This window comes from Daucus carota, chromosome 5, assembly GCF_001625215.2.
Source record: "Daucus carota subsp. sativus chromosome 5, DH1 v3.0, whole genome shotgun sequence".
In the NCBI taxonomy this organism is placed as follows: Eukaryota; Viridiplantae; Streptophyta; class Magnoliopsida; order Apiales; family Apiaceae; genus Daucus; species Daucus carota.
Genome location: NC_030385.2, coordinates 39,001,325 through 39,024,970, shown reverse-complemented (window position 1 = coordinate 39,024,970; position 23,646 = coordinate 39,001,325). Strand labels below are relative to the sequence as shown.

The 23,646-nt window shown below is 34.4% G+C and overlaps 3 protein-coding genes across 4 annotated transcripts; 2 read left to right on the top strand and 1 right to left on the bottom strand.

Moving 5' to 3' along the window:
• Positions 1–7,293: 7,293 nt before the first annotated feature.
• Positions 7,294–23,380, top strand: LOC108224046 (tetraspanin-3). 2 transcript variants are annotated; one of them, XM_017398587.2, is made up of 2 exons: positions 7,294–7,988; positions 9,736–10,326. In XM_017398587.2, exons 1-2 carry the CDS (start codon positions 7,476–7,478, stop codon positions 10,078–10,080), a joined length of 858 nt encoding a protein of 285 aa, XP_017254076.2. In that variant the 5' UTR covers positions 7,294–7,475; the 3' UTR covers positions 10,081–10,326. The 2 variants fall into 2 exon arrangements, with proteins under 2 accessions (XP_017254076.2, XP_017254075.1); XM_017398586.2 differs by lacking the exon at positions 9,736–10,326 and adding an exon at positions 23,007–23,380 and having other exon boundaries at positions 7,329–7,988.
• Positions 11,786–13,633, bottom strand: LOC135152561 (uncharacterized). The gene is made up of 6 exons (XM_064092850.1): positions 13,452–13,633; positions 13,147–13,270; positions 12,875–13,065; positions 12,450–12,756; positions 12,099–12,295; positions 11,786–12,002 (listed from the first exon to the last, which is right to left on the bottom strand). Exons 1-6 carry the CDS (start codon positions 13,498–13,500, stop codon positions 11,848–11,850), a joined length of 1,023 nt encoding a protein of 340 aa, XP_063948920.1. The 5' UTR covers positions 13,501–13,633; the 3' UTR covers positions 11,786–11,847.
• On the top strand, positions 17,001–18,831 carry LOC135152648 (uncharacterized). The gene is made up of 6 exons (XM_064093169.1): positions 17,001–17,040; positions 17,137–17,281; positions 17,361–17,533; positions 17,619–17,901; positions 17,995–18,185; positions 18,263–18,831. The coding sequence occupies exons 1-6, from the start codon at positions 17,001–17,003 to the stop codon at positions 18,460–18,462; spliced, it is 1,032 nt and encodes a 343-aa protein (XP_063949239.1). The 3' UTR covers positions 18,463–18,831.
• Positions 23,381–23,646: the final 266 nt, after the last annotated feature.

Sequence of the window (23,646 nt, the reverse complement as noted above, 5' to 3'; positions counted from 1 at the left end):
GTTTTAATTAGCTGATGCTAATATGGAATTAGTTTTCATTGAAGTTGGTTGAGAGAATTCTGTCATTATGGTACATTTGATATGGACAGAAAGATTGTTGTCCAGATCTACCAAGAAACCTCAAGGTACTGAAAGTACAAGAAGGTGCCCTAGCAGTAGTCTAGTACTGTGGTTGTTGAAGCTATGTTAATATTCTCTACTGTACCATTTGTCTGTTGGTCGTCTGATACAGTTTTCCAAAAGATTTTTAGGAGATTTTCAGCTTCATCGTATCGAGATTTGAGCTTTTTCCGCATGAACGAACATTCGAGCCGAATAAATATGAGTTGTCCGATAGTATGAACTATGAACTGGTTGCATATATTCGGATTTCAGACTCGGAGTTAATTTGATCGGATTTTTGAATAGTAATTGTTTTATCATAATCTACACTCCCATTTTATGCTTGATGGTTAGTTGGCTAATCAAGATACTATGTATATTGTTGCATAGTTTAAGAAAAAAATGTATGTTTTTACACCATCTTTTCTCTTTTTTTTTAAAGATTAAGGTTAAATTAAGGGGACATATTAAATTTATAATTTTAATTATATAAGGTGTATTCAATTCATATTTTAAATACTTATCATAATATTGGACATCAATTAGGATTTCAAATTATTCTAAAAATGTGATGTATTCAATTAAAATTTTTCAAAAAAAAAAGTTATATTTAAAATTAAAATTTGATGATATTATAATGCTGATAGATATTTTTAGACTATACAATGTAATGAATTTTGTTGGATTGTTCGATGTATTATATATTTTTTTAAAATTCTACTATACTTCACGAATTCGAAGTACTATATTTAAATTTTACACTCTCTAAAAAAAATTTTAAAAAAATTATTGATATACAAATCTAACATGAGATCAATTATTTTCCAAACGGCCACTAGATCTTCACAGAGGATAATTTCATTTGCATTGAAGTCCTGCAATCAAACCCATCTAGCAAACTAAGAAGAGTTTTATATTATGTTAAAGCAATTTGATTATAAGATAAAAAATGTTTAAATTTTTTTATTTTTTGGCTAAAAATATTACATTAATATTTTTATTCATAGAAAACAATATTTCCAGTTACATGGTCAATCATCTCAAAATAATTATTAAAAAATCAAAAATTAAATATTCAAAAATTGAGGGAATATTAAAATTCAAATATGAAAATTAAACTCGAACTCAATGCGAAGAACTACTGCATATGTGGTAGAGTTGAAGATATTTTTAAGCTTTTACATTAAATTAAGTAGCCTAGACTGTCCAATAGCCACATTCGGATTACATGTATGAAATCTAATTATTCATGTTTGCTAAGTAAGATCCTAGATAAGACTATAAACCTAGAAAATAGTAGTTTAATTTAAAGTGATTAGTAAAATAATCAATCCGAAAGGAATAATTAAGTGATAATGCGGGTGTTTTCTTCACCCCACCCAATGCAAGGTAGAAATTCAGTGACAGCATGTGCACTAATTTCGGGACAGATCACGTAACGAACAAAATCAAGACAATAGATCTGAGCGTGAGAATTTCTCGAGTAAAAAAACAGGAGAAACAACTCAACAGAATATAATAGAGACAATAGATTATTGTTTATAACAAAGCACTATGGCGCTTGCTGTCTTGAGTGTGTAACAAAGTGGATGTGACGTCGTTTTCGTCGCTTCTTTGTTGTTAAATAAATTCAAGTGACAAAAGATAGGGACAAGAGCTGCCGCCTAGTTTGGTTTGATTGAGGCTCATGCAGTTGGTGTTACGAATCACGATAATTATACTACTAGGACTATGTTGTATTTCTATAGTGTCATCTTTATCTTGTCAGTTTCTTGGGTGTTTAATCTTGAAATCCGTTTCCAACAGAAAAATATTCCTTTTTTTTTTTTTTGATAAAAAGGAATCAATTCATTAATCAAAAGCCATACGGCATCTACAAACACAATCGAAATTGGACAGACGCCGAAGAATATCGCTGTTGAATCCTTCCTTCTTGGAGAGGCAACTAAGCGATTTGAAGATGATTTGCATATATACACTTGTTTCCATCTGATTGGTTTTCACCTGAATGTTCTGAACAATCGACCATAGATGCGATCCCATAATAACCTTCAAACCTGAATCAAATCCATGAAAATCATGCCGATCTATAATCTCGGTCATGAAAAACATCAAAACACACCAAAACAAAACAAACCAACTCTCACAAGATGGAGAGAATAACAAAACCCAAATAAATTGGGAACTTATTGAATGAAAAATAAGATTTCAAAACAAGACAGTAGAAAAAGAAGAAATCGGGGCTTTCCACCGGTAGAAACCGATGGAAGCCCCTTCAAAAATCTGTGATGGAGGCTAGGGTTTTGAGAGTGAGTGAGAGAGAAGATGTGATGGATATTTATGCAGTAGATTTGATAGAAAAAAAAAAAAAAAAAAAAAAAAAAAAAAAAAAAAAAAAAAAAAAAAAAAAAAAAAAAAATATTCCTTTTAAACTGTAACGTTATCAGATCCCTGTTTTTGTGATTTCTCATCATGGACACGGGAATTTTGCAGGTCGCATGACAAGCTTGAGGGCAGCTCCAGCTTTAGGTCGTTCCTATTGCCCAGAGTTAAGGATTAATAAAACAGAGTGTTTGTTTCATTTAAAAATAACTTAAATATTATATTAAAAAAATATGATTTCAAATATTAATTTATAATATTACATCGATTAGTGTTTATAAATCTTTTTTTAAAAATATAAACGCTTAACTATTTTTGGACCCAAACTCATAGAAAAACACCTAAAAGTTCCATAAGATATATACTGCATATATATTTTACGACAGATGATAGGTCCTATTGCCCAGAGTTAAAGATCGCTACAATAGGGTGTTGTTTATCGTAATTTCAAGTAATAATATTTTAAATGTTATATTTTAAAAATATAATCTCAAATATTAATTTATTATATTACATCGATTGGTGTGTATAAATTTTTTTAAAAAAATATAAACGCTTACCTCTTTTTTGTACCCAAACTCATATAAAAACACCTAAAAATTTCAGATAAATACATGGAATAAACTCTTAACCATTTAAGTTATGTAACTGTGCTCATTTAATTATTTTTTTAGTATGCGCCGTTTAAATGTTTTTTGAGTTTTATTTTCAAGCACGGAGTATCCGATCTGGGTGTTTTCGAAAAAACCGGATCAAAGACCAAATTTTCTTAAAATAAGGATCGAACAAGTTGATCGAATATATTTAATTCGAATTGAACCTGGTTTAGTTAAGTTATGCAAGCAGTGTTACAGAAATCGGGAATCGGACCTAATCGGTTGAGTTACCGATTCAAGGATTTATCGGAAATCGGGGATTAATCGGAAGGATTAATCGGAATTAAAATCGGTTTTATTTTAATATTAAAATGTTATTTAATATTTAGTTATTATTATATTATCTATTTAGTAGCTAATATATTTACTATATTCATAAACTCTATAAATATTCACATTTAAAGTAATATAGTATTTTAATTTTAATAATTTATCACATATAGTTCGATTAAGAAATATATATAAGGATTAATCGGATTTCAAAAATCGGATCGGTGACCGACCTTGCAGAGGATTAATCGGGGATTAATCGGTTAAATCGGGGATTTTTAGAACACTGTATGCAAGGTTCATTCCAATACCTCTAGCGGGGATATAAAGAAATGAGTGCAGATGGACACATTCGGACTTTTACCACGGTCCCCTTTGCGATCAAGTTGATCACAGTTGGTGGGCCGGCCTTATCATTACTGGATGGGTCAGCGTTTCAATATATGGTGGGCTGGTCTTTCCCTTCCCTCCGTTAAATATTAAACCCTACCCACTTCCAGTTGGAAAACATGAAGTCCTGAACTGCACCGACCTTAGCCGGGTCGTTGGGTGACGGAGTGCAGTAAGTTAGAATCGGGCTTGTTAGATCGTGATTAATCGATTGAGCTACTTATTCGAAATTTATTAGAAAGCCTTTCGATAAATTAGAGATTGCTAGTTAAATTAAAGTCTGATCGATAAATTAATTTGTATATTAATCAGAAATTTTTAATAAATTGGAGATTTTTAGAATGCTAATTTGTTATAACAAATTTGTAAGACAAATACAACTAACTATAATCTATATCATTAAAACTATTCAAGAAATTAAAATTATTATAAGAATAAACTATTTTATCTAAAATAGTGAAATATATTGATTACCAGCACGCTGATATTTAAGCAAGAGCTGATTTTTTATATCCAGAGCAAATAAAAGATAAAAAGATAAAACTGACTCCATACATATACACTAACAACAAAAGAAAAAACAATGTGAGGGTAATTTTGTTTTTCCCTACATCTTCTGCTCTGGATATAACATTTCCCAAAAATTAAGTCTTGGACTTGCTCATGCGTCATGCCCCGTGAAACAACATAAAACTGGACTGAAATTTTCTTAAAGCCCATGATGTGAAGTTTACTTAGCAACTAAAAAGCACTTGCAAGTTTTTTTTTTTATTGAACTTACAAGTTAAAAATGGACATTAAAATAATAACGATGCATAAAAAGTGGATAAGCGGGAAAAGGGCAAGAATTGATCACCGACCACGTTATTGGAATAATTAAATACTCTAGTGCCAGGTTTTGGTTGCAGTTGAGCATTGTAATTTGTGAAGGGAGCAAAGGACAACCAGCTTTGTAGTAAAGTTTAATAGTATAATATATTTCATAGGAAAAATGGATTCGAAATATGTAGTAGGAATATAGAAATATTGAATGAAGATAAACTCTGTCTATATTTTTTATTATAATATATAATATAGATTATATATTACAATATCATAACGAGAGTTTGGACGAATAAAATTATTCTTATGATATTCTCGCCGGCTTTGTATAATTTATAACTTTGCGGAATGTTATGATCTTTGAATAACATATTTATTTTAATTAATATACAATATCTATATTTTAAAATTTTGTTTCACATATGTCCATAAATTATATCTCATTACTATATATTATCTAAAAAGGCCTAACACACAAAAGATATTAGGAACAATTACAAATATAACATACAACTTATGACACAAAATTCTTAATGATAGATGGAAATTTATATATTTTTGTATAAGATCGGTCATTGTATGAATAATCAAATATTTCAAAATTAAATTAGAATTCTCCACTGTGTATAAAACATTAAAGTCCTTAAACTTATAACTTATTATACCCGACATAAATGATCAACAATTATAACATTAATTACTCCATAACCATGACCATCCTATTTAGAGCCGTTTTACGCCATAACTCTGCATGATTATGCCTTAAAAAAAAAAAAGAAAAAGCTCTGTATGATTATTCGATACCTATACCGAATTTAATTAAATGAAATTCATTTAATAGTTAAGCAAGGACGAATAACATGGATCAGACTTTGTTAGGAAAAAAACATGGATTAGACAAAGGCATAGGCCCATAGCAATGTTCGAAAATTAGTACAAAAAAGCCCAAGAAATGGGACAAGATAACGAAGCATCTGCCTGACACTTGTCCATACCTCAAGGCGCATCATCTGGTCGACCGGTCTCTGTTTCCAATTTTAAATACAAGTACTCAGCCCCACCCCTCCCGTCACTCCTAAACACGCTATTATGTCTAGCCATCACATCTTTGTTATTCAAATCAACCAGACACCCACTCCCACCATACTATTGCACAATAAGACTCATTTATTTCAAGTATTTACGGCACCAAATAATTTAAACTTTCGGGGGTCATGTTTGTTTGCTCCTTTGCTCTTCATTTTTTTTCCAACAACTCCTCCCCGGCTCATTTAATCTTGTACATTCGATCATTTATTATTTAGTACGTATTTTATTATTTTTTGTAAAATATGATGTTTAGCTCATTGTTTAGATTTTTTTTTATGAATAAAAATTTAATTTCAAAGGCTGCGTATAAAATTTCAGTGATATGCAGTACTGCGTATAAAAATTTAATTCACTGTTAAATTCTTTTCCTGAATTTAATAGACAAATAAATTGTGATTGTGACAGGGTGTACTCCCCCATCTCCATTTACATGTTCCTTTTGCTTTTCAAGGAGTCAAACTGATCAATTTTTGATTAAACATTACAAATAATTTATTTTTTTTTTTAAAATCTGAAAGTTGCATATTAAAATAGACAAAGCATACATTCGAAAATATAATTTTTATTATTCTTTTTAATCATATAATACATGTAAATTACAGTCAAAATATAGTCAATTTCACTGGTCAAAAATGAAAATAGACATATAAAAGAGGACGGAGAGCGTATCACTTAACGATAAATAAGGGGTTAATTATCAAGTTGGTCACTGAAGTGGACTTAATGTATCAAGTTGGTCACTGAACTCAAAACGGTATCAAAACTGAAGTGGCTATAAATATCAAACAGGTACCTTGAAATATAAGTTCAAGCAGTAAAAAAATTATTTATAAAGTTTTACACATTATTTTTAAATGTTACCACAACCAACTAAAAGGTTATGATTTCTAGTATTTAAAATAATATATTTATATTTTATCAAGTTTATTTATTATTTATATTTTATTATATAGTTATTTTCTTTGTTTTAATTAAAAATAAATAATAAATAAACTTGATAAAATCTAAATATATTATCATAAATATTAGAAATCATACTCCCTCCGTTTCAAATTACATGTCCACTTTCAAAAAATCACATAGTTTAAGAAAAGTGGATTTTGAGAAAAAAGAGGGGTAATAAGTCATTAATTGAACCTAATATGTGGTATAGGGTTGATCTTGGAAATATAAATTTGAAATATGTGGAGGAGAGTTGATTTTGGAAATATAAATTTACATTGAAAATTGAAGTGGACAAGTATTTTGAAACAAAATTTTTTTTCTAAGGTGGACATGTATTTTGAAACGGAGGGAGTAACTTTTTACCATGGTTTTGGTAACATTCAAAAATAATGTGTAAAACCTTATAAATAATATTTTTACTACTTCAACTTATACCACTTCAGTGACCATTTTGATACCGTTTTGAGTTCAATGACCAATTTGATACATTAAACCCAGTTCAGTGACCGACTTGATAATTAATCTATTAATCTGATAGATAAGCATAGTATAAAAAGAAAGCACGGTGGATCTTGTAGCTTCATTAACGTCGCTTTCACATAAATAAATTGTACTGTAGACAAGTTTATGACACAGCAGTAGTCTTTACTAAACAAAGTACAAAATTAACAATTTCGAACGACCTGCTGTCATATATTTCACTTCGCCGCAACACTTCAACTCCTCAACACTTCACACATACAACTACACGAAACACTCTATCTATACACACACAAAGGCCAAAGCCAGCTTACCCTATTGTAGAGAGAGAATAGCACCATGAGAGCAAGCAATCACCTCATAGGTCTCCTCAACTTCACCACCTTCCTCCTCTCCGTCCCAATCCTCGGCGGCGGCATATGGCTGAGCAGCCGCGCCAACAACACCGACTGCCTCAAGTTCCTCCAGTGGCCCTTGATAGTCATCGGAGTCGCCATCATGGTCGTCTCACTCGCGGGCTTCGCCGGCGCGTGTTACCGGAACACGTTTCTCATGTACCTTTACTTGTGGACCATGTTCTTGATTATTGCCACCCTTATTGGCTTTATTATATTTGCTTATGCCGTCACGGATAAAGGGTCGGGTCGGGCCGTGCTCAACCGGGTCTACCCGGATTACTATCTGGAGGATTATGATGGGTGGTTGAAGGAGCGCGTGGCGAGTGAGAGTTATTGGGGGAAGATTAGTAGTTGTATTAGGGATTCTAAAGTGTGTGGGAAGATGGGGAGGTTTGTGGGTGGCGTGCCTGAGTCTGCTGATATGTTTTATCTTAGAAAGCTCTCTCCTATACAGGTACTCACAACTCTGTTCATTTATTTTTCTGTTGTGTGGTTGATTAATCTTAAGTTTTAAATTTTAAATGTTTTTTTTAAGTTTTTAATTGTGTTTTTTCTATAATTAGGAATACTCTTGTTATTGAAAAGTTTGTAGTTTGTGTACTTTGGATTTGAAATTGTAGCGGAACATGTTTAGATAGGTACGACAATGTCTGACACGATTCAGAAACGCTTGATTTACGCTTGATTTAAATGCAACTTGATATTAGCGACGAATCAAGAAATGAGATTTTGACATGTATACAAGGGCGACATGAATCCGAAATTGCTACTTTAGTTTGGAAACTAGAATTATTAAATTAGGTTGATATTATGTTAGATAAGTTAGAAGAAGTGGATGAGCTCGATCTTTTAGTTATTCTATAGGCTAATGAAATTTAGGTGGATTTTAGGGAACTTAAGGATGAGCCTTTCATTTGAATATGTGGTTCAACTTTGAAAGGTAGGAAAATGGATGCATACTATAATGTTTTTTTGGACACCTTTCTTGGTAGGTCCTTTGATAGTAATATATAACTTTAAATTCCAGTTGTGCAATCAAAGAGTTTCTACTTTATGAAGAATTTGAAGTGGGTATAATTTTTCGAAAAAAAGAAGAATATTTGATACCCTTTGTTAAGGTGGTAGTTGGTACCAATATAAAGGAGTCTTTTTGCTGGCTTCGGCTTGCCTTTATGCGTGATCCATTTGTTTCTCCTTTTGTTTCACTAGAATATCCTGCCTTCATTCTCTGGTTTGCATTTATAGAAAATTGTGTTCTAAGAGATGATGAGTTCTTTAATAATCGGTAATATTACTAAGCATGGTATGGAAGATGCCCACTTCAAATTTTCTTTTGAAACAAATCCAAATGCAAACTACTGTGTATATTTTCCATTTCTTTCTGGATTTCATCTATGCTACGCTGTCTTCCTTTTGAATCTTGTAGGTTTAGTTTTACCTTCCTAGTGTTTACCCTTCTTAGTTTTCTTGTACCACATTTTTGACTTGTATGCTTGCTGCCTCCCCATCTACCACTGATTAAATTCATCACAAGTCCATAGCCATTGCCAAGGTTTCATTTGCAAATCTAATAGTTGATGTACGCTCTTTAAACTATGACACTGAAAGTAAATTCGTATGTGTTTCGTAACTTGAAAGCCATATTTTCTTACTTCACTTAGTAAGACTATTCCCAACATGCTAAATTGCCACTATCTCTGGGCCTGTTGAATAGGGGTTATTCTACCAAAATGTTTTAGTGTTTTATCAAAGAATTGACTTTTTTCTTCAGTGTTTAGGTAGTCATCCCGAGTGTAATTAACCTGCATAGTAGTTTTACTGAATTTCACGGCCAAAAGTGTGCTTGATTGGGTACCTTGCTACATTTTGATGTTCTTATTTTATTGACCACCTCATTTTGCTGTCTATAGAGCTTCATTATTTCATGCATATTTGCTTATATCTCTATCCCTATATATTGATTGCATGAGTGTTCCAGGGATGCTATGTGCATAGGAGTATATTCTATTCCCAATTTGTTTGAAATTTATCTTACATGCTAGAAGCTCTTAATGATCTCATTTGATTTAATTAGTAGATAACGGCAAGTCTTCAACTACCAAATTCTACATAAGTGTATCAAATTTATGGTGTCATCATGAACGTAACAATTGCATCAACATTCTTGGTTACAGAGTTTAATTTTTTTCTTCTCCATGCAGTCTGGATGCTGCAAGCCCCCGACAGAGTGTGGTTATGTGTACGGAAATGAGACAATTTGGACTCCGGGAGGTGGGCTGGTAGGAAACAGTCTCGATTGTTCAAAGTGGAGCAATGATCAATCTCAGCTGTGCTACTCATGCGACTCTTGCAAAGCAGGTGTGCTTGCAAGCGTGAAGAAGAGCTGGAGGAAGGTTTCCGTGATCAACATCGTGGTCTTGATCATCCTTGTCATTGCTTATGTTGTTGCTTGTGCCGCATTTAGAAACAACAAACGAATGGACAACGACGAACCTTATGGGGAGACCCGAATGGAGAAGGCGCAACCTAGTAGAATACACTTTTAGGCGAGATCTAATCTCAACTATGGGCAAGTAAAAAAGTAAAAACACAAAAACATTGAAGTTTAAGAAGAACGAACATTATGTTTGGTATGCTATGTAAAAGGTCAAATCTGCTTTTGAGTCGAAGGTTGGCTGTATATTTTGGATGCCTGCCTGCTGGTAGGGTATGTAATATTGTTGAACTCATATGATTGTATTTATTTTATGTAGACAATGTTATACATTTAATTTCAGGTTGTCTTAGAAGTACATTTGCAGAGTCGAAATGTAGTTGTGTTCTATTTACATGTTTTTGAGGTACAATTCCCCACCTTGGACCTTTGTGTAAGTTGAAGGTATGAGTGCACACATGCTTAATGCTGGATTCTCGGGCGGGTCATGTAAAACAGGCTCTGTTTCACATGCATCATGAAATGGTGCCGGCAAGCACGTGAGCAGACAATGGCCTGTTGCCTGTATAGATCTAACTTACAATGTAGTGAAAGCCAGGTGCCCAATATTTGCTGGTAGTGCGAGATACTCGCTTACTAAAGACTATTCCCGTCCCTGTGATTACACACTTGAGACGGAGGGTTCGTGGAGTTCAAGAATTTTATTAAATATAGGTTCATATATAATCATCGGTAACTATAGTCATCGTTTGAGTTAGCAAAATCAATGTTGTTTTTGTTGGGGCGAATGAATTCGAAAGATATAAAATGAAATTAATTTGAATTATATAATAGCCAGTTGTCTAAAAATTAATCTAAAATTTATTTATGTGATCTTTTAGAGCTGATTGCTACCTAGTAAAAATTTCTTCCTTCTCCAAAATGTATTACAAATATAAATACAAGACATATATATGGATAAGTATTTATACATGAACAAAGTTTGTAAAATGAAAAACTATAATAAGAAACAACTAGACATATGGGGGTATTTGGCCCGGCTTAAAAAAGCCCGGATTCGCTTCTGAGTTTATAAGTTAGAATCACTTATTCGTATCGTTTGTATAAAAAATCAAGAAATATTTATAAAAAGTTGCTTCTAATTTCTACTTCATTTCTTTACTTTAAGCAAAAAACACTTATTTTAAGCTCACTCAAATGGCCCCATAATCATCGGATCTGTCTCAAGCAAACTGTTGAATCTGCAAAAGTCACATAAATCAAAGAAGGTGCACACATTCAAGAAATGTTGCTTCTGGTATTTTAATATGCATGCAAACAGGGGCAGACCTAGGCTAAATAGTACTTTTCTGCAGATGCTAACGAGCAAATTGGCTAGTGTCATTGTCCATAAATCTGACATCTATTATATCCTCTTATGTTGGTAGGATTGAAAATCAAGACTAATCACATTAACAACTGGCTGTGCATGAAGCTTAGATTTTATTCTTTCTAAAACAAAGTCTTTGATAGCATATGATTTTGGCTGTCACTCACATATGTTAACTCTCCCTCATACATAATGTTCTTGTCTTATGTTGACACTTGACAGTCTGTAAGTGGTTCAATCCAGAACCAACAGTTGTAACTTGGTAGCAGTTGGTTGAAATGAAAGAGTATTTGTGTTTGGTTCTCAACCTTGACAATAATAATTTTTTAGGTATAAAGAATAACTCAGCCAACATTGAATATCTTCTATTCTTCCATAAATACCTTTGAAGTTTGATCACCTTAAAACTTATTAACCTTTTAAACAAAATGTGGATCACTAATTATCATTAATCTGCAATAAAATATAAGTCAAATTAACAAAATATACGTGATAAACAAATTTTTTGAACTAAATATCTTTGTCAAAGAATATATGATATATCTTTGCTTCAATGATCAAGACGTCGTGTAGTATGAAGGCTTTTGAAGGGTCATGCAACACTGTCGGGTCCATAAAAGTTCTGTTCAATTTGCAGGTACTTGCTTCACTGAAAATGCCCCAACCTGCCACAATTAACATATACAATCAGCAAAAACAGTTACAAAAAAATACCATATATATTGTTTAGTAAGTTTTGAGTCTTTAAAATTGATACTCACAATCGTTTCTGAAGTTAGTACTCAGGTCCGAGACATCCGTCTGATCATGAATGATGAGTGCGAACATTGCATACACTTTCGGATTATAATTTGCCTTTTTAAGCCATTTGTTCAAACCAAACATGCCATATGTGTCTGCTAGTTCCACGCCAGCTGCTAAACATTGGTTATCCCCTCTGGGACAAATTAGCAGTCTCCTGAACACACAGAATATATAAGCTAATAACATTAATGTGTTCAATTGGCCTGGGTGAATGATATGGAAGAAATATATTGAAAAATATACTAGCATTTATGGGTCTGTTAGCCTGCGCATAATTGTATATATAAAAAAGAATCGTAGATATATACCATTTCCTTTTACCAGCCATGAACGAATTGGAGTAATACAATTTGTTCTTCCTCTTACTGAAGTTATCGAACTTCCAGATATGAGCTCTCATCATACAGAAGTCATTCTTGGGCATACGAACATTTGACAAACACACAGCCTTGGTAGCCATATTTTTTTTAACAAAAAGTTCTACACCGAATGTGCACGAGTCATTCACTAAGTACCGCCCAGCTGAAGCATCACAAAATTCAGCCGTTGACATGAGATTCAGAATCCCATGAGCACACTTCAACTTGTGAAATTTCTTCGTTTGCTCATAAGCATCTGCAGAGAAGTTGTAATATCATGATCTAAATCATAAGATATAATAAAATCGTATCAAGTGACTGACAACTAGCTAGTTTGCTCGCTCTAGAATGTAAAACAAAGACTACGAACGTACATTCAAATACTAGAAAATTCTTCTGGATATAGTCGTACACGAAGAACTTGAAATTAACATCAATTGCCAAACCATTTTCCAAAATATCAGGCTCAGCAAACATTAAGTATACTGATATGCAACGGTCATCGCTCCTCGTTGATCTTCCTTGATCAGCTTTCTTGTCACCATTAGGATATATAGATAACCTCCTGAAATATGAGTTCCTAATTATATACTCATCATTACTAAGTGATGTGATTACTAATACACAAATTAAGTAAAGTAATTACCATTTGTATCCACCAGCTTCGAAATAATTGGATAAGTAGTTGTCCATTGCCTTGGACACTAGAGAGAAGCTTTCAATCTTGAGCAAGTAATCTGAGGGAGGCACATCTCTATTTGATCTGGTCACTATTGATGCAAAACACCTCTAAGTAAGTATGCCGAACAATAATTTGATAAAAGATGACGACAAATTTAAAAATAACATTCCCGCAAACTATATTTAATTCAATAGGTACGTATTTATCAGTGGTTCAGGACTAATAATAAGTTACACACAATCGATAGGCAGGCTAATGTACATACATACCGAATTCCTGGGAAGGAGAACACTCATCAAATTGACTTGACAACGCCATAAATACGTGCTTCTCCAATGCTCTGGAGTCTGGTCACAGTACTTTGCCTTGTTTATTATCGACCCAAACTCTGTCTGTATTTATGGCCTTAGAGGTTGTATTTGTATGCATATGGAGAAAGAAGGGAATAAGAAATCAGCCTCCTATAATATATAGAGATATTCCTAATCCTATTCCTGTTCCTATTCCTATGTAAAGACGATATATAAGATTAAAGTAACAATAAAAATTAGAATTGGACTCTAATTACGCTGGTTGATTTCTATTTGGAGTTTGATTTTATTTGAGGAATAGTACTGGTTGCTTCTGAATGTAGTGCATATAGCCTCAGGCGGCCGTGCAATATGTTATGAGTTCATGAAGATCATAATATAATATTATTATGGACTAAGATGAAGATCGTCGTGCAGCTGTTGTGAAGCCGAAAAGAACAAGAGACTCCTCTCCAGCAGACTTTTGCTGAAAGCCGAAACTATTTTTTTTAGTTATAGAGATTAAAACAAGTGTAATGCGACGTAATTGATCATTAATCAATTTGCAGAGCACCATGCACGATTATCTCACTTATATCTCTCTTTTAGTACTAGAGTAGTTGCCACTGATTAGTAAGACTTTGGCATTAATTTATTGTTGCTTAATCATAATAAACTATCGGGAAGCTGCTCATTTATCCTAGCTAGATGGGAAAAAAGTGGCTGGCTTTAGGCGTGGTACTGGACGACTCAAATAGCAGCAGCAGGGATGGTTTCCTCAATATTAGACCAGTTAAATACATTATGTAATGCTGCGATAATTTCAGTGAATTAATATAGCAACATTCTTTTGACAGGTTGTGATTATTTCTGTCAAGTATCACTGTGCAGGATATGAAGAAAGTTCATGGGACTGAAGAAACTATATGACAAATTTCATTTGTTGCCATTGTAGCAAAAATCGTAATTACTATATGTACCAATAATATTGGGTGGATGATTTTATACTGGTATTCAAATATCATATTCTCCAGTTCTTCTCTGCAAATAGTTTGTTAGTGTCACCGTGCATACTGGCTTCTTTGCCTGTTTTCTTCAACTTCCTATGGTCGATTAGCCAAAATTTAATATAATTGAAATTGTTACTTGAATTCTTGTCACTTGGATGTCCAAATCATGCTCCCTGGAGCAACTCCATCGGATGTCAAAATGTGATGTGACATGATACTCACATTGGCTCTCTATCAAAGTAACAGAGTTGCGAACTTTTGACACCCTCCCAAAATGAAAACCATGCACTCTAATATCTATCTATCTATAACTATATTTGTCCGAATATATTAGCAACTTTGATAGAGAGAAAAAATATTTGTACTTTTGATGATTTGACAATATTGACACTCAAAAATTAGCACTCCCATTAGAGATGAAGCTGAGAGGCTTAATCACCACTATCCACAATGAGATGTCCTGGCTAGCAAATTCATCCATTAAATATATACTTCGACTATCAAAAGTGGTCATCTAATAAGAAGCCCCCAGGACTGATCAAGTACTCTGTATCTATTTCGATTCAAATATTTGTGAGATTGTGGCCAAGTTATATTAACAGTTGCTTTTGGACTTACCCCCCCGACCGTCAAATACTCAAAACTATTTGCGCAAATTACAAAGCCCAGTGACAATGGCATTTTTCAATTCTGCGGGGAAGGGCAGGGGTGGGGATCAATGGCATTTTCATTTCTGAGGCGAAGTGGGGAAGAGTCGAAGAGACATGGGTTATTCAAAGAAGTATCATATATATAAAAAAGTAAAAAACAACAAATAACATCTGTTCATAAAATAGTTACAGTCTACACCTCCTGCCAGTTGTGTTCATAAAACACAGCATTCACTCGTAGTTGAACAATTAAGGTGTCATTTGCCAAGAAGCCTTTAGACTGGTCATGTAATTTACTTAATTGCACAAAGTTTCTTCTTATCCTCCATGGACTTGCTTCACTGAAATAGTCGCTTCCTGTCAAAAAAAATGTTAAAATATATTATGCATTGTCAGTTGAATCTCTGTACATACTGTGACTATAAATTTGATGTTACCTTCTTTAGATATGTCCCGGTGATTTAACTGGTCCTTGACAACGAGGGTGTATTTTGCGTACAATTTGTGATCGCCATTCCTCTTAGGACCTCTGAAATTTAGGAAGCCTCTCCTGCTGATACTTAAGCTATCTGTCTGCTCCAGTGCTAAGCCCAAAGCCAACCACTTATTCTCCCATCTCGGATAAATTATCAGCTTCCTAATGATATTACATTGAAATAGCATCAGTGAATCTAATAACTTGTTCTGCAAATTGTCATGTAGCATGTTTTGTGATTTAGCACAAGTAGTATAAAACATCACATATTCATTACCATTTTCTTTCTCCAGCTTCGAAGGCCTGGGAGTAATAGACTTTGTCCTGCCTCTTGGAAAAGTTATCAACTCTCCAAGTCTGGTAAACTTTGTCCTTTGGTAGATTAATATTTGACAGACTTACGACTGTCTTGCTCATGCGGTTCTTAATAAAATAGAGCTCAACTCCAAACACACAGCAAATCTCATCTAATAAGTAACCATTGGAAGCATCAGAAAACGCAGCCACCGAGATGAACTCTGAAATCCCTTGTGCATCCTTGGCTTTGTCGAATCTATGCACTTGCACATTAGCATCTACAAGAAAATTTATATGTGATTGTAGTGTTCAGATATCATGAATCATACCCCCTATGATCATGTATTCATGTGTAACGTAATTAAATTCGTACCTTCAACCATCAAGTATCTTTCTCGTATGTGGTCATACGCAAAGAACTTGATCACAACATCCACAGGTGCACTGATTTGTTCATCCAACACCAAGTACAAAGACATGTACTCTGCGTCTCTTCTTGTTTTCTTATCGCCCAACGGGTATATCGACAATCTCCTGAAACAATGAACAAAATCAAACATGATTTTGAAATTTACATTAAACCATAAAATACGACTTACCATCCGTATCCACCAGCTTTGAAACACTTTGACAGATGATGGTCCCTGCGTCTATCCTCCATCTCAGTTAATAAAAGAGGAAAATCATCAATCCTAAGCGTAAAGTCTGCCGGGGGAACATCTCTGGTTGTTCTTTTCACCAATGCTGCAGCCTCACAAAAATTTTCATCTTCATCCATTGTCAACTAATTGTTGGTATTCTCAGTTTCTCACGATTTACCAGCTATTTAAATTAATTTACAATAGAATATTATGTTTTGCATCTAATTTGAATCACAGAGATAATGAGTGGTCATGGAATTACGAGTCCATGTAGAAGTATGAAACACAGAAAGCGTAGTACTACTCCTAATGCGAATGTGTTTCGGAGTGTGGCTATAAATAATTATATAAACAAATTTAAATCAAGTTAGGAGTGCTCAATTGTGAAAATAATAATTATACATTGTAATCTATCCAAAGATATATTGTGATCAAACAAAACATCAAAATCGATAATGGTATTTCATCGTTTAAAATTGCTCAAGAAAAAACAAGGTATGCGCACCATCTTGTTAATAACGAACAAATTAAGCTTTGGCATCAAGTTATAATATAGGACTTTCCGTTTTGATTACAATTTTGTGGTTGCAGAGTTGATCTATGGGGCTAGAGAATTACCTCCAGCAGATTTCCTGCTCAAAATTGAAAGTTTTTCTGGATTAGCAGAGATGATCAATAATCAGAAGAAGAACAAGTACTATGAATCTTGTTCTTTTGAAGCTGGTGGATTCAATTGGTATATAGTGTTTATTATATTTAGAATAATATGATTTTCGATATTTTTATCATCTTGATATATTTCCTGTATGTCACAGGAGGTTCAGATTACTTGTACTCCGTGCAAACAGAGTCCACGAAAAGAAGATTATTTCCGTATACTTGGTGCTGGATGAGTCCAACAATATTCTGGCAACTGATTCGGATGTAATTGCCAATTTCAAGTTTTTTGTATACGACCAAATTCGAGATAATTATCTCACAGTTGAAGGTACGTACAAATTATATGAAAGTTGAGTATAGAGTAGTCGAAATCTGTGGATGACTTCATATCTCCTGTTTGTGGTTTGTTCCAGATGCTGACAACCGGTACAAGCGATTCAACAAGCGCGAAACCTGCCAAGGCTTCTCAAACGTGATTTCTCTGACTAGACTCAAATGCGCATCCAACGGGTATCTAGTGAACGACTCGTGCGTATTTGGTGTGGAGGTTCAAGTAATAAAGAATACCAGAACAGCAGAGTGTTTATCAGTAATAGAAAAAGATAACTTTTCTTGCTCTTGGAAGATTTCTAACTTTTCTAAGAGGAACGCTCATCTCTGTGACCCTCATGGATTTACAGTTGCAGGGAGGAGTTGGTAGGTATTATTTTATATCTAGACATTATAATTGTTCGAGTTCATGTTATTAATTATCTGAAAATCTGACTTGATAATTTCCATTTGTGTTAGGAGGATTGAGATTCATACAAATTATATTCATGGCTTGCTATGCATGAAGCTGAAATTGGATGATACTAGTTACAGAGCCTTGGCAGGACTAATGAGATGGCTACGTGGGGAAAATAATCAAAGATTGTTTGCAATGTGTAGGCTGGGAGTGAAGAACCAACTACACGCAGACCAGGATCAATGGTCCTACAGTAAGTTTAACTAATTTGCTTCCGTACCACTAAAATGTTTACATTTTTTTTACAAGTCCTTATCTTCATGTTGACAGAAGGTTGGTGGTTCAATCCAGAGCCACCTGTGGTACCTTGGGCGTTAATAATTGATATGAAAGATTTGCAAGACGAGTCCAAGGGCTTCTTAGTAGACGACGTCTTAATTGTGGAAGCTGAGATCGAATGGATGTTTGCTAGCACAGACATCATTGTGGACGGAAAGAAACTAAATGACCAAAGTGGCCTAAGAATTTAACTCATCAGGAATTCACTTTTAGTTTGATTCATAAGTATCCAATAATGTTAACCAGGATTGCGTTTCTGCTCCAGTGGAGCAAACCTGTTGTGTATTCATATTTTTACTACTCTAATGAAGCTATCTTATTTTCCGGTGAATCAATTGTCACCTCTTCGACATCATCACTATCCTTGAGCACTACTGATTTGTCATTTAAGTACATGACAACTGGCCCTTGAGGGTCTCCAAACACAGTATTGAATATCTGTCAGTGGCATTCATCGCAGAAGTAGAAGTATGTTAAATGGCCATGGTTAAGGAGCTTATGCACCATGGCTCCTGGTAGAATCCGCTCTGTAAAATCAACCATCAATGATGGGACAACCATATCATCCATCCACTAATCAACATCAAGCAATAAACATGAATGAAGAAGGATAAATATTTTATCAATTGACAAAAAAAAATATGTCATCGAAAATAACTTTTAATCTTTAATATGTAATTTTTAGTTTTTTAAAATAATGAAAGAGCGACTTATAATTTTTGGTCAAAAATAGCGCCCGGGAAAAGGTATTGTTTGGTATTGATGTTGCAAACAGCAGCAGTTTTTTGTTGAAAAGTAGCTGAAAATCAGTTTTTCCGAACAGATGAAAAGCTGTTTTTTGAAAAAGCAGGTCCTCACATGCTTCTGAAAAAAAACTCCTTTTCAATTTTGCAGGAAGTTATTACAAATTATTATTACAGAAAGTAGATCACTCATTCCCCGACAATATCCAACTTCAGGGTCATATAGGCAATAAGCTTCAAGAAGAGCAACAAGTCGAGCAGCATGAAAGATCATGCATGGCTCAAGGTTAGAGTAGTCCTTTAGCCCCACAGCCTCGGCAAAAACCCGTGCCCTTTCATCTGATACTGCGGCTAGTGCTGGAGAATATGCTATCCATTCTCTGTTAGCACAATTTGCATCTACACGAATGATCTGCTGCCAAGTGATGAAATCTTCTTTTTTAGTTAATTTTATTTGGGCTTCTGTAGTAGAAATATTCTCGTTCGATGTCACTTCAGAACCTTCCTCCTTGTTCTCTGTTGAGGTAAAAGTTCTACTCTCTTCAACAGAGGAGTCAGAGTTTAAGTCTGTAGTAGAAGTATTAACATCTGTGGCTGTTCTCGAGGACACATCATTTTTCAGCAAGGCGCTTGAGGGGGTCATCTGAGTATTCAGCAGAAGGATTCACCTCCTTTCTAGGAGACTCCCTGCCACTGTCTTCTTCAGTGTCAGCAGAACCCGTGACATTATTATTATTGTTCTCATCTTTTCCACTCTTATTGGCTACACTGGCTTCATTGACTTTCAAATTGTTATTGAACTCTATTATTTGTTGACACCGTCTCCTTGGTTTATCATATTCCCCTCTGCAAATAGAACTGTATATAAGATGCATTTTCATCTAAAAAGCAAAATGAAAAAAATAGATCCACCTATGCTAATAATAAATATAAAGGAGTCTTTTTGCTGGCTTCGGCTTGCCTTTATGCGTGATCCATTTGGTTCTCCTTTTGTTTCACTAGAATATCCTGCCTTCATTCTCTGGTTTGCATTTAGAGAAAATTGTGTTCTAAGAGATGATGAGTTCTTTAATAATCGGTAATATTACTAAGCATGGTATGGAAGATACCCACTTCAAATTTTCTTTTGAAACCAATCCAAATGCAAACTACTGTGTATATTTTCCATTTCTTTCTGGATTTCATCTATGCTATGCTGTCTTCCTTTTAAAACTTGTAGGTTTAGTTTTACCTTCCTTGTGCTTACCCTTCTTAGTTTTCTTGTACCACATTTTTGACTTGTATGCTTGCTGCTTCCTCATCTACCACTGATTAAATTCATCACAAGTCCATAGCCATTGTCAAGGTTTCAATTGCAAATCTAATAGTTGAGATACGCTCTTTAAACTATGACACTGAAAGTAAATTCGTATGTGTTTTGTAACTTGAAAGCCATATTTTCTTACTTCACTTGGTAAGACTATTCCCAACATGCTAAATTGCCACTATCTCTGGGCCTGTTGAATAGAAGTTGTTCTACCAAAATGTTTTAGTGTTTTATCAAAAAATTAACTTTTTTCTCCAGTGTTTAGGTAGTCATCCCGAGTGTAATTAACCTGCATGGTAGTTTTACTGAATTTTATGGCCAAAAGTGTGCTTGATTGGGTAACTTGCTACATCTCGATGTTCTTATCATATTGACCACCTCATTTTGCTGTATATAAAGCTTCATTAAGTCGTGCATATTCGCTTATATATCTATCCCTATATATTGATTGCATGAGTGTGTCAGGGATGCTATGTGCATAGGTGTATATTCTATTCCCAATTTGTTTGAATTTTATATTACATGCTAGAAGCTCTTAATGATCTCATTTGATTTAATTAGTAGATAACGGCATCTCTTCAACTACCAAATTCTACATAACTGTATCAAATTTATGGTGTCATCATGAACGTAACAATTGCATCAACATTCTTGGTTAAAGAGTTTAACCTTGCTTCTTATTTTCTCTGCTCACCATCTTCTCCCGTTGATTCAATTCTCTTCTTCGATATGATGGTTTTATATCATGTGTGTCTATCTGGTTTAATCTCTTCGGTATTCATTAATCAAAAGGATTAAACTAGAATTGTCCGCTCATGAGTTTGGCTACTCGCAACAAGGAACGTTGAGACTGCAATGTGAATTCTGTTCTTTTAAAAAGATGATTCATCTTATATTCAAAGGGAAGTGATTAGATAGTAACTTGTTTGTTTGTGTTTATATATATCTCTGCTTTTGTAATGTTCGTAATCATTTCAGTCGACGTGATTTTGTTTTTATTACCATCTCATATGTATATACAATATCCAGAAGTATATTTTTTAGGTTTATGGTGATCATTCAGTCGCTCCGTGTTGATGGTATCCTTGGTTTGTAGTCTACGAGAGAGGCAACGGTGGTGGCAAAAGCGGATGACGGTGAACGAGGTTGTTCCGGGTTCCGTGAGTCGGTTTCAAAAAGGAAACTGTTAAATGTGCCTTAATTGGGGTCCTAAATTGTTTCTTAATTGAGAGTTAATTATGCCTTAATCGAGGCGTTTTTTCTCTCTTAATTGAGAGTTTGACTTTTGTTAATTGTACCCTAATTGAGGGCTTTATTGTCTCATTAATGAGTTACTCCCTCCGTCCCACCAGATTCTTTACAGTTTCCTTATTTGGCCGTCCCCCCCATTTCTTTACATTACAAAACTTTCCAAAAATAGTTAATGGGTCCCACCACTTTCCCACTTTTTCTTCCTTTTCACACTACTTTTACTCCACTATCTCTCTTTTATATATTAAAAATCAGTGGGTCCCGCCACTTCACCCACTTTTCTTTCTCTTTTCTATTACTTTATACATATTTCTTAACCTCCGTGCCCAAACCCAATGTAAAGAATTGGGTGGGACGGAGGGAGTATTAGGATTGTGAGAATATTTTCACTTGATGTATATTTTAATTAATTGTCATTTATTATGTGTTTTGTTTTAAATTTCTATATTATTTTTATTTTTTACGGTCATTTAACGTCTACAATTATTTTGCAGGTTCAACATAAAAATATTGTAGTTTACGAATTTTGAAGATAGCCAATTGAAAAAGATATAAGTGTACACGTCATTGGATGCTAATTGGGCGATAATTGTACCTTAATTAAGGATATTAATTATTCTTCATTAATGATTTTTGTACCATTTATGGCGATCATGATTGTGGCATTTTTGGCCCATAGAGGCATTTAAGTGCCATAATGTTGGCTCATTTATGTCTTTATTTTAATTTTTTCAAATTCGCTCATTTACCTTTCATTCAGTTTTGTCTTATTTTCAGGATGTTTGAAAGAGATTTAAAGAATTTACTTATTAAGGCTGCTTCCGACAAGACGCGAACTTTGGTATCCCAGACAATTGAGCTACAAATATTGATAGAAAGGGATAAGGAACACATCAGTTTTTATTCTGTTTTGTAATCGATGTAATTTTTGTAGGGCACTCTTTTTTCCCCTTGAGTATTTTTCTCACAGGATTTTACTCTTGACGGGTTTTAATGAGGCTTTTTTTTGTGGGTGATCTCTTTTAGCTTGAAAGGCTATGTTATCTAAACATCCGGAGTATTTACATACTTTCGGTTAGATGATATACCTTCTTGAATGAAGGAAACACTGTTCATCCGGATTTTGTAATTTTCAATCTTGGTATAATACAACCGTCTTATGACAAAAAAAAAAAAGAGAGTTTAATTTTTTTTCTTCTCCATATAGGGCCTGTTTGGGAAGCGGAAGCAGAAGCTGCTTCTGGCTTCTGCTTTTCTTGACCCGTTTGTGTAAAGAAGTAGAAGCACTTTTAAAAAGCTGAGAATGCTAGCTTCTCTCACAGCTTCTGCTTCTTTCCCAAACACTTTATTAACTTATTTACTTCTCACTTCTACTCCACTTCTTTAATATAAGCAAGAAGTCACTTCTTTTAAGCTAACCCAAACGGCCCCATAGTCTGGATGCTGCAAGCCCCCGACAGAGTGTGGTTACGTGTACGGAAATGAGACAATCTGGACTCCTGGAGGTGGGCTGGTAGGAAACAGTCTCGATTGTTCAAAGTGGAGCAATGATCAATCTCAGCTCTGCTACTCATGCGACTCTTACAAAGCAGGTGTGCTTACAAGCGTGAAGAAGAGCTGGAGGAAGGTTTCCGTGATCAACATCGTGGTCTTGATCATCCTTGTCATTGCTTATGTTGTTGCTTGTGCCGCATTTAGAAACAACAAACGAATGGACAACGACGAACCTTATGGGGAGACTCGAATGGAGAAGGCGCAACCTAGTAGAATACACTTTTAGGCGAGATTTAATCTTAACTATGGGCAAGTGCTCAAAAATCGTGGTGGATGCGTGTAATGGTAGGTATGGCAGGTCAAACTTTTGTTCCATTATAGCGGGGTGTGTCGAAGAATTTAAGCGCCTTGATGACTTTCGGGTGCAGTTTACTTATAAATCTGCGAATGTAGTGGCTCATACACTGGCTAGAGTCTTTATTTCTATGTCAAGTTTTCATGAATGGCAGGGGAATGCCCCTGACTTCATCAGTGATGTACTGGACTTTGAATTGGTTTAAGTAATGTAAGTGCTTTAGTTT

Excerpts from the sequence above, each read along its gene's own strand:
- LOC108224046 (XM_017398586.2), top strand. The coding sequence starts at position 7,476 with ATGAGAGCAAGCAATCACCTCATAGGTCTCCTCAACTTCACCACCTTC. Across the intron at positions 7,989-23,006 it reads GAAAGCTCTCTCCTATACAG|TCTGGATGCTGCAAGCCCCC; the intron begins GTACTCACAACT and ends ACGGCCCCATAG.
- LOC135152648 (XM_064093169.1), top strand. The coding sequence starts at position 17,001 with ATGGTATTTCATCGTTTAAAATTGCTCAAGAAAAAACAAG. Across the intron at positions 17,282-17,360 it reads GAAGCTGGTGGATTCAATTG|GAGGTTCAGATTACTTGTAC; the intron begins GTATATAGTGTT and ends TGTATGTCACAG. Across the intron at positions 17,902-17,994 it reads ACAGTTGCAGGGAGGAGTTG|GAGGATTGAGATTCATACAA; the intron begins GTAGGTATTATT and ends CATTTGTGTTAG.
- LOC135152561 (XM_064092850.1), bottom strand. The coding sequence starts at position 13,500 with ATGGCGTTGTCAAGTCAATTTGATGAGTGTTCTCCTTCCCAGGAATTC. Across the intron at positions 12,296-12,449 it reads ATGGCTGGTAAAAGGAAATG|GAGACTGCTAATTTGTCCCA; the intron begins GTATATATCTAC and ends CTGTGTGTTCAG. Across the intron at positions 12,003-12,098 it reads TACTAACTTCAGAAACGATT|GTTGGGGCATTTTCAGTGAA; the intron begins GTGAGTATCAAT and ends TAATTGTGGCAG.